The 10,423-nt window shown below is 39.5% G+C and overlaps 1 protein-coding gene across 3 annotated transcripts in view; it reads left to right on the forward strand.

The window, feature by feature from the left end:
* GNPTAB (N-acetylglucosamine-1-phosphate transferase subunits alpha and beta) overlaps positions 1-10,192 on the forward strand; it is a 73,945-nt gene extending 63,753 nt beyond the window's left edge. For all 3 annotated transcript variants that reach the window (XM_021687564.2, XM_021687562.2, XM_021687563.2), the window contains 3 exons: positions 3,536-3,703; positions 6,857-6,947; positions 8,962-10,192. In XM_021687564.2, coding sequence (XP_021543239.1) covers positions 3,536-3,703; positions 6,857-6,947; positions 8,962-9,039 — 337 coding nt within the window. In that variant the 3' untranslated portion in view covers positions 9,040-10,192. The remainder of the gene's footprint in view (positions 1-3,535; positions 3,704-6,856; positions 6,948-8,961) is intronic.
* Positions 10,193-10,423: the final 231 nt, after the last annotated feature.

Consider the following 10,423-nt stretch of genomic DNA (forward strand, 5'->3'; position numbering starts at 1 on the left):
GGGGGGGGGGGGGGGGGGGGGGGGCAGAAATTGGAAATTTAAGATAAATGGAAACATCTTTAATGCTTATTTAGTGTATTCAGTAAAATACTTTATTTCCTATAAAATAACAACTATTTCCCACAAGCCAAGTAAACAGTAAGCCATTATGATAACCTTTTTTTTTTTTAAGATTTTATTTGTCAGAGAGAGTGCACAAGAAGGGGGAGTGGCAGGCAGAGGGAGAAGCAGGCTCCCTGCCAAGCAGGGCGCCCGATGTGTGACTCGATCCCAGGACCCTGGGATCATGACCTGAGCTGAAGGCAGATGCTTAACCAACTGAGCCACCCAGGCATCCCAGCCATTATGATTAATAATCACTCAGGTTGTAGCTCTCTGTATACCTGCTGTTCCCTATGACTGGAATGCCCTGCCCTAATTTTTTAAAATAACTAAAACCAATTTCAGTACTTGCTTTTTGCTTCCCCATTTTGTTGATGTGCCCTCCCAGTCATTTTGTTGTATGTAGGAATACCATGTGAGAATTTATAGTTTTCAGTTGTGCCTTATACCTTTATGTCTTTGTGCCAGTTTGAAAGTTTTGGGGTGAGAGAATTCATAGACCTTCATGGTACTTAAATGGACAGGGACTTACTTAAAGGACACATGGTAAGCCAGGCTTAGTATCTGCCAGGCCCAGATATCTCCCGTGACCTCAAACAGATCTTAATTTTTAACTCTTACTTGTTTTACTTTTATGGGTGCTCATTTTAAGTCAGGAGTGGAAAACCAGTGTTGTGACTGAAGCTTTAAGGACAGGTCTGCCCCCATTAACAAGGAGTCTGGACTAGGCAGAATCCAGACTTTGCTTTTCCCTCAGGCCTATTCCTCTCTGCTGCCCTCCTGCTTTTGTTGGCTTCTTCTTCAGGCTGGAGATAGTTCTAGACGTCCCTGCAGATGGAGCTATGCTCTGAGACAAAGGGATTGCCCCTTTGTATGTATGGTGTGCTGTCCCCCCATTCTTTCTTTTTCTTTTCTTTTTTTTTTTTTTTAAGATTTTATTTATTTGAGACAGAAGAGAGAGCTCGTAGGGGGGGTGGGGGGTGCAGAGGGACAAGTATACTCCCCACTGAGCACGGACCCCCAACCCCATGAGGGGCTCCATCCCATGACCCTGAGATCATGACCTGACCAGAAATCAAGAGTCGGACACTTAACCAACTGAGCCATCCAGGTGCCCTGTCCCCCCATTCTTATATCAGTTACTGTGAAGAGGATTCACATACACAGTCAGAAGCTGTCTCTGGGGTGGAGTGGGCTTGCCTCCCATTGAGTCAGCTCTTGGGGAGAGAAATACTGAGCAAAATGCGAATTCTCTCTGGAAGAAACAGGGCAAAACCCTGCTAGGCACCCAGCAGGGTCTAATTTAGCTATTGTCCACACACACCCTTTGTCTCATGCATCTACTTTCTTAATTTTTCCCAACATTATGAAAAATTTTGAAGATACAGAAAAATTGAAAAAAATAGTACAATAAATCCCATAAAAATCCAGATTTTAAAATGTCAGTGTTTGATCATATTTGCTTGATTTACTTATACACACACACACACACACACACACGGGTTTTGTTTTCATTATTTTGTTGTTGTTTGCCGAACCATTTGAAAATTCGTTCCAGACATCCATACATTTTACCCCTAATTATTCTAGTACGTATCTTCTAAAACAAAATCATTCTCCTTTATACTGAAGACAGTTAACACATACCTGAGAACCTTAACATTGATTAATACCATCTAACAGATAATCTATATTCAAATTTCCCTAGTTGCCTCCAAATGTCCTTTATAGCTTTTTTTTTTTTTTAAATGCAGGATACAGTCAAGGCTCATGCATTCTATTTGGTTGATATATCTCTTTAGTATCCTTTAATTTAAAGCAGTCCCCAAGTTTAGAGAGTAGAGAGGATAATGAATTTTCACCCATCACTCATCTTCAATAAGAAGTGATTTAAAATGGTTGTTCTTTCATCTAAACACATCCACTCCTTTACTACTACTTCCTGATTATTTTTATGTAAACCTTGGACATTGTATCATTTTTATCTCTAGACTTTTAAAATATATTTCTCTAAATTATAACAACTCTTTTAAAATAACCACCATATCATTATTTATTCCTTAATATGATAAACCATCTGGTCAATGTACACATTTCCCCAGTTGTCTTTTCTAAACATTTATGTTTTTTAAGTTTATTGGTTTGAAGTGGTATCAAGTAAATTCACTGCAGTTACGTCTATCTATAGGTTTTCCCTCAACCTCCCTTTTTTTTTTTTTTAAAGATTTTATTTATTTATTTATTAGAGAGCGATTGAGAGAGAAACAGCATGAGAGGGGGGAGGGTCAGAGGGAGGAGCGGGCTCCCCGCTGAGCCGGGAGCCCGATGCGGGACTCGATCCCGGGACTCCAGGATCATGACCTGAGCCGAAGGCAGTCGCTCAACCGACTGAGCCACCCAGGCGCCCCTCAACCTCCCTTTTTTAACCATATAATTTTGTTATGTGTATGAAGAAATTAAATTATATATTCTGTATATTCCCTATACTTTGGACTACTTTGATTGTGTCTCAGTTGTTTAACATGTTCCCCTGTCTATTTCCTATAAATTGGTAGTTGGATCTGAGGGCTTTATTAGATTTAAGTTTGTTGAGTTTTTGTCTGTTTTAAATTTTAGCCATGTACTTCAAAAGTGGTGTTAGCCCTGCCTACTGTTTTTTGTTTTTTGTTTTTTTAAAGATTTTATTTATTCATTTGACAGAGAGAGACACAGTGAGAGAGGGAATACAAGCAGGGGGAATAGGAGAGGGAGAAGCAGGCTTCCCGCGGAGCAGGGAGCCCGATGCAGGGCTCGATCCCAGAACCCTGGGATCATGACCTGAGCCGAAGGCAGATGCTTAACGACTGAGCCACCCAGGCGCCCCCCTGCCTACTGTTTTAATGGGCCCTCAGTTCAGTGACTTTGCCTTGAAGGGAACTTGAAACAGTAGGGAAGCATGACTGTCATCTGCTTTTTGCCAGAACTCTAGCACCTTGGTTGGAGACATACTAAAGAAAAGTCATCAAACTCATAGAATTTATAGCTGTAAGGCACCATCTTTATCTCACTTATCTACATCACTATTCTTAGTAATACAATAGAACTTGGTTTTAGGTGTTTATCAATTTCTCCCTTGGCTGCCAGCAAAATACTCTAGTCAGTGAACTGTATTTATTAAACTCTTAACTGGGGACATGCTAAACAGAAATCATTAATTTATTCCAACAGCTAGAAGGCACTTTTAAGATTATCTTCCCTAGTTCTCTTTGTTTACAGGTGAGAAAAATCCAAAGAAAAATTTTACAGAACAGTCCTTCCCCAGAGAATCATATCAGCAAATATAACAACTTGGAACATGAGCCCATATAAAATATATCTGGAATCTACATTTCTTGTTTATTGGGTCAAGATCATTTTCATGATAACCAATAACCCTGGATCTCTATTTTTCTAGGAAGTTTGTTTGCCTGAATGACAACATAGACCACAATCATAAAGATGCCCAGACAGTGAAAGCTGTTCTCAGGGACTTCTATGAATCCATGTTCCCCATACCATCCCAGTTTGAGCTGCCGAGAGAATATCGAAACCGTTTCCTTCACATGCATGAGCTGCAGGAGTGGTAAGGTCTCATGTTCACGTGTGTGTGTGTGTGTGTGTGTTTAAAAGTGATGAAATTCCTTTAATGTGTTATTTAATAATTACTCTGTAAAAATACACTTAGAAGTTTTTATTGTGCTTACTGGCCAAGCACATCCATTAAGTCTCATTCACTGCCATCAGAATAGCTACCTTGTTTCTTGAGTACCTGTTATATATATGGCCGGAGAACATGGTAACAGAAGCTGCATGATTTGCTCAAGGTGAAGTACCTGGTAAGTGGTAAATCCAGCCTGATTTCCAGCCTTCCCTATGTTCCACTGTAATCCAAAGCTGCTTTATAGTGTTTCCTTCATGTCTTATTTTACTACTATTTACCCCATGCCACGTGCTGGGAATATATAGACGAAAGGTGTATGGTACCAGGCTCTGAGGCACTCAAGTCTCTTCAGAGAAACAGGCTGCAGGCAAACAGTTATGATATCAAGTGCTCTGGCAGGGTTTACTGCTACTGGAGTATGAATGAGGGAGCAGCTAATTCTGTTAGGGGAAGGCAACATTTGGACTTGGTTTTGAATTATGAAAAGGGCTTTTCCAGGTAGGAAAGAACATTCCTGGTAGAAGAAATGGCATGTACAAGGCACAGGGGTGTAAAAGAGAGTGTGTGGAGAAAGGAGAGATTGTGAAGGGCTGTATCTGAATTAGACTTTTTTCTTTAGAGAATGGGGTTCCCCAAGAGAAATTTTTTTTTAGATGTTTGTAGTGATCAGACTTCATGATTTGGAAAGATAACTAACAGTATGGAGTTGGACTGGCGAGACAGTGTTGTCTGGTAACTGGAGGTAAGGGAGACAAGTACTAAGCATTTCAGTAGCTCTGAAACAGGGTGTGAGCCAAGGACACAGCTCAGGGAATAAAGAGAAAGCAGTAGACAGAATTGGGAGAGATTGTAGAGAGGAAATTAACAACCTTGGCAACTAGAACTCTTTGGTGTCTTGGAGTTGGGTAAATGAGCCAATTAACATTTATATTGCTAATAGCTATGTATTTTTATTTTCAGAAGAAGTTATTACTAATTTGTGGGTGTTACCTTCTAGAAATGGTTTCTCATCATTTTCACTTTCCTTTAGCTCAGAGGAAAAAGATCTTTGGGTGGTTTCAAGTGTTAACTCCCCAAATCCAGTTTGTGACTAAATTTATCTTCAAGGGCCCGATTGAATAAGAAAGGAGTGGGCTTAAGAGTAGTTTGAGAGGACTTTGATTTCTGTGTTATACAAATAAGATAAATCAGGTGTAACTCCCTGACTGGGGGGGGGGGCTTCATTTTCTTCATCCTGCTCAGCTTCTGTGCCCTCTCTCACTGCTGGGCCACCACCACCACCCTATCTTCCAGAAATTTTACTTTTTCTCTTTCCTTTCATGACACTGTGCTTGAGTCCCCTGTCACCTTTCTCTGGTTTCCCAATAGGCTTTCTTCCTGTTTCCCTTCCTTGGGTATAACACTTTCTACACTGCACAGCAGTCTGTCTGGTGTGCTGGTCTCTCCTGATAAGACTGTAAGCCCTCTTCAGGGGCAGAGATGGTGTCTTACTCTTCTCTGAGTCCACAGTGCCTTTCTAGCACATAGTAGGTGCTCAGTGGATGAAGGGCTGAGGGAACCTCCAACTATTAAAAGTTTCTCTGGTTGCTGGGACAGCTTAGCTGTATTACAGCCTGTGGCTTCTTAGCTCTTTAAATTACACATCAATTCTGAATGACACCATAGACATTAGAACTAACTGTGCTGGTTGTGATCCTATTAAGAGACATAGGAAATTCAGGAGGAAAACAGAGGTACCATTATCAATATGGGACTTGAAATAGAGACATCCACTACAGGACAAGCTGTAAATGAGAATCTGGAACTCAGCACAGAGGCCTGAATTGATAGTTATTAGAATACCTTCCAAGCCTTATGTTAAGCATGTATTTAGTCTTCATAATAAATTATTTTCACATTACAGATGAGGAAACTGCTCTACTGCCTCTAACCCCAATATCCTATCTTCAAGTCCAGTTGAGTCTACTCCTTAGGTTATCTCTTCTGTTGCTTGTTTTCTTTCATTCTCACTGGCCTTCATTATGTTTTCATACCCAGACTAACACGACTGCCTGCCTGGTCACCTGACATGCATCATTCAGATAGCCACCATTTTTACTCCAGTTGTCACACACACACCCACACCTGCCATTTCATACACTTTCCCACTAGAGTATTATGTCCAAACCCTATTGCATATTTTTCCAGAATACCTGCAGTTCATGCCCACCTGCCTTGCCATGGCTTTAGCTCTCTCCCTGATGCTCCTAGGCCAGACTTCAGTTCTGCAGGACTCAGCTTGCTCCTCTGACTTTGCTGATGCTCACTGCCTTACTCAGCTAAATGCTTTCATTTAAGGTCCCCCATCCCGCTTCAAGGCTTAAATGAAATGTTACCAAATCTGAGGTGCTTTCCTCATTTCTCTGTTTTTCCACAAGACTTTGCTTTTGATAGTACATTTTTTTGGTCCATCTTGTGTGATGGCTAGTCATCTGCATGTCATTAACTTCCCAGGCTTATACACACTTTAGAGCAAGAACTTTTTTTTTTAAGATTTTTATTTATTTATTTGACAGAGAGAGACACCGTGAGAGAGGGAACACAAGCAGGGGGAGCGGCAGGGGGAGAAGCAGGCTTCCGGCTGAGCAGGGAGCCCCATGCGGGGCTTGATCCCAGGACCCTGGGATCAATCATGACCTGAGCCAAAGGCAGACGCTTAATGACTGAGCCACCCAGGCGCCCCTAGGGCAAGAACTTCTTGTTCATCGTCTGTATCCACAGGAAGTGTTGATTAAGTGACTGTGAAGAAATGGATATGAATGAAAGTGTACTTTTGTTTAAATGCTAAAAGTAATTTTCATTTGAAGTCCTCTCCTCTGCCTGGGTAACTTTTACAATTCAAATATAATATTTACTATGACATAATGAAAAATCTGATCTCATGTTGGAAATGTACATTGTATGAACATTTTCAAATTGCCTCCAGACAGTGTTTTTATGTTTCACAACTTTTTGCTACACTAGTATATAAATAATTCTAATATAGTAGAACTATGCACAGAATTTACATATTTGCTTTCTTCTTTCTCTGAACAGGAGAGCATATCGAGACAAATTGAAGTTTTGGACTCACTGTGTACTGGCAACATTGATTATGTTTACTATATTCTCATTTTTTGCTGAACAGGTAAGTCTTAAATATTTTATGTGGGGATCAAACATTATTTTTTAGTAAAAGAGTATCTAATTCTTTAGAAAGTGATATAAATTCACAAGAAAATTTTAATTTATTCTTTTGACTTCTAACTCAGGTGTCGATATGTCAAACATATTTATTTCATAATGTTCAGGCAGCAAACATAATAGTCTTTTATTCATTAATCTTCTAGATGCACTACCAGTATTCTTTTTACCTGGAACTCAGTAGATTAACTTGTAGATGTCAAGCTAAAACTGAAAATCTCTTTAAGTATTTCCAACCAAAACCCACCTAGAATCCTCATCTGATACTGATTTTGTATGGGTTTTCAATTTTTCTTTTCTTGTAACATTTCTAAAAGTGACTGCAGTGGCTTATCTTCAGACCTCCTACTCTTCTGTGGACAGTGCCCATTGTGCTCACATTTCTCCTAATTACATTTCCTTTGAGTTGCTGGAATCTCTCTCCATGCAGGCACATACACACAACCTCCTTCAGATAAAGTCCCAGAAGTAGAAGGGACATTTGTGAGGCAAAAAGAAAAGAATCAGAGAATCCTTATTTGGTGTAGGCATGAAATGGTCTAAAGAGAAAGGGAACGGTGTCTGGGCTGACCTGACTTAGTGGGGCAAGCAAACCTCACCTCAGCCTCCATATGAGGTGACTGTTGAGTGGAGCCTTTTTAGCTGTCAGTTATGGGAAACTTGCACTGAGTTTACTTAAACTGAGAAGGAGGAAGAGGCTGAAGTATTGAGAACTTTAGAATAAACAGTGCCTGGGCTTCCTGCCATAATGGAAGGAAATAAGAAAATGGGAGATTGGGCAGGCAGGCAGGACTGCAATTTAATCTTCATCCACTTCCCAGCGAATATCAGTCTTCTTCTTATTGCCATTATTCCTGGCTGGTAAAACTGCCCCTGCTCTAGAACAGAGGTCCACTGAGGAACTAGGAGTCAGCAGTGTGCTGGCCTGCAACGGGGAGAAAAGGCACGCTGGCTGAAGGGAGCAGCAGGTGGCAGTGGGAAGGAGCAGGATGGGCCAGTCTTTTATCTGTGTCATTTATACCAGTAGAGAACAGGGAACCAGAGAGGCAAGAAAGGAGAAAAGGGAAGAATAAATCCTCTCTTCTCTCTGTCCCGTTGCTCTTTACCTACTTGAATCAAACTCCTTAACCTCTACCATGCTTGCAACAAACCAGCCAACACTGCCTCTTCTTCTGCCCCAGAGTCCCAGCTCATCACTCAAACCACGGTGGCCTGTACTTGGGCAAAGCCCTGCTTCCACCCTGAGATGGAGTAGACAGTATGATCCCAAACTGAAACCATAAAGAACATATTTGTTTTTCTCACTGATGCTTTATTATAATGGCAGGCAGGTTTCCTATTTCAGATGTTTCATGGATAAACCGTTTCTTTGAGAAAGAAGTGTTTGTCCAAGTTCTAAGCTAGTAATTATAAAGTAACTTTTTGCATGACAACCCATTTCATAAATTAGGTATTACCTGTATTTTCAAATGATTATTGCTATGTTTAAAGATAGGGTAGAAGTGGTGATAGGATGTTAATACGGGTTTTTGTTTTTAAAGTTCTGTCTTACATATGTAGTCCTTTTCAAATTGAGGGCAGTGTTTTAATAGCTAAATAGAGCCAGTTTCCTTCAAAAGAAAGACTTGACAAATAGGTATCTTGAAAATAAATATGCTTGGTAATCACTGTGTAAAAATCTGTAGTTATAGGTCTTTAAAAAAGTGAAGCATAGGTCAAAATCATTTTAATCCTTGTGGGTTTAATATTTTGTGGGCACATATCTAGGCATATTGACCCTATAACAAAAGTAGGTTTTATTCTGGGGAGGAATGATGGAGACTTGTTTGTTCTGGGTTTTTTGCTTTTTTTTTTTTTTAATGTAGAAGACTATGGAAATGATTACGGTCATAGGACTCAAAGTTTAAAGTTTGTTAACATGGAGAATTAAAATTTATTTTCTGTCTTTCATTATCTAGTTAATTGCACTTAAGCGGAAGCTATTTCCCAGGAGGAGGATACAGAAAGAAGCTAGTCCCGATCGAATCAGGGTATAGAAGATCTTCATTTGAAAATCATCTACCTCAGCATTCACTGAGCATTTTGAAACTCAGCATCATAGAGATGTCTTCATGATGTGATGCTTAGCCAGCCTGGCCTAAAGAAGGAAAAGCATCCAGTACAATACTTGTTTTGTGGTACGAATATAGCCTACTGACCAGGAATTGTTTAACCAAGATACAGAAAACTTGTGTGTTGAGTAGCTCTGACCTGGTTTTACTTTTAAAGCATTTGCTCATGGACCCATCATTCTTTTAATGAAAAATCTGACAAGAGAGAGCTACCAAGTTCCCATAGCAACCATTGCCAACTTTCACATGAGAAGCCTAGGCCAGCTTGGGAGCCATTGCTAAGAGACCCCAGTCTTTGCATTCCAAAGCCTTTTGCTGCGGTTTTACATTTTTGTTTTTGTTTTTTCCATTTCCCATTTTTAAAATAAGTAGCTACTAAGTTATCTAGTTATCCTTACTTCTGAAAATAATGAGTTGGGATATCTAAACACGTTTTTATAGATGTTATTTAAATAATGCAACAATATCACCTCCTATTGGCAATACCTAAATTATGGATTTTATTAACATTTAAGACCATAAGTGGTCAAACTACTGATGAGATCAATGACTGACATCTAAAGTACTTTGTGCTTGTTTACTTTAGCCCCTAAGAATGTGATTTCATGCAGAGGCCTAATTAAAAAGGGCTAGAGTTAAGTAGCAGAGCTACCTTCCAGATGTAATTATGTTTTGGAAATGTACATATTCAAACAGAAGTGCCTCATTTTAGAAATGAGTAGTTCTGATGGTACTGGCACATTACAGTGGTGTCTTTTTTAATACTCAGTATATTCTAGTAGCTAGCTCTTTCAACTGGTTTCATGTAATGCAGGGGTCAGCAAACTTTCTGTAAAAAGCCACCTAGTAAATATTTGCAGGCCACATGTGTCTCTGTTGCATATTCCTTATTGTTTAGTTTTAGTGTTTTTTTTTTTTAACCTTTAAAACTGTCAAAAACCATGTTTAGCTTGCAGCTGTACAAAAACAGGCCACCACCTGGATTTGGCCCACAGGCCATTGTTTGCTGACCACTGGGAGAGAGAATTCGTATTTTTATGTATGAGTAAGCCCTGATGTTCAGCTATGTTTTATTTATATCATTATATGGTGGATTTCTGGAGATTATATTCCATAAGTCCTTTTTGAACTCTAACAGGTATTTTAAGATCATGATCTCAACAGTATTCTTTCAATACATATTTTGTAAAAAGAACTTGTAAATACTGTGTGCTATAATTGTTATGTATTTCAAAATGTGAAGTCTCATAAAAACAGTTTGTCTGATGCTTTGATTTTTAAATCTTTGAGGAATGAGTTTATTGTTATC

This window comes from Neomonachus schauinslandi, chromosome 5 (assembly GCF_002201575.2).
Source record: "Neomonachus schauinslandi chromosome 5, ASM220157v2, whole genome shotgun sequence".
Lineage (NCBI taxonomy): Eukaryota > Metazoa > Chordata > Mammalia > Carnivora > Phocidae > Neomonachus > Neomonachus schauinslandi.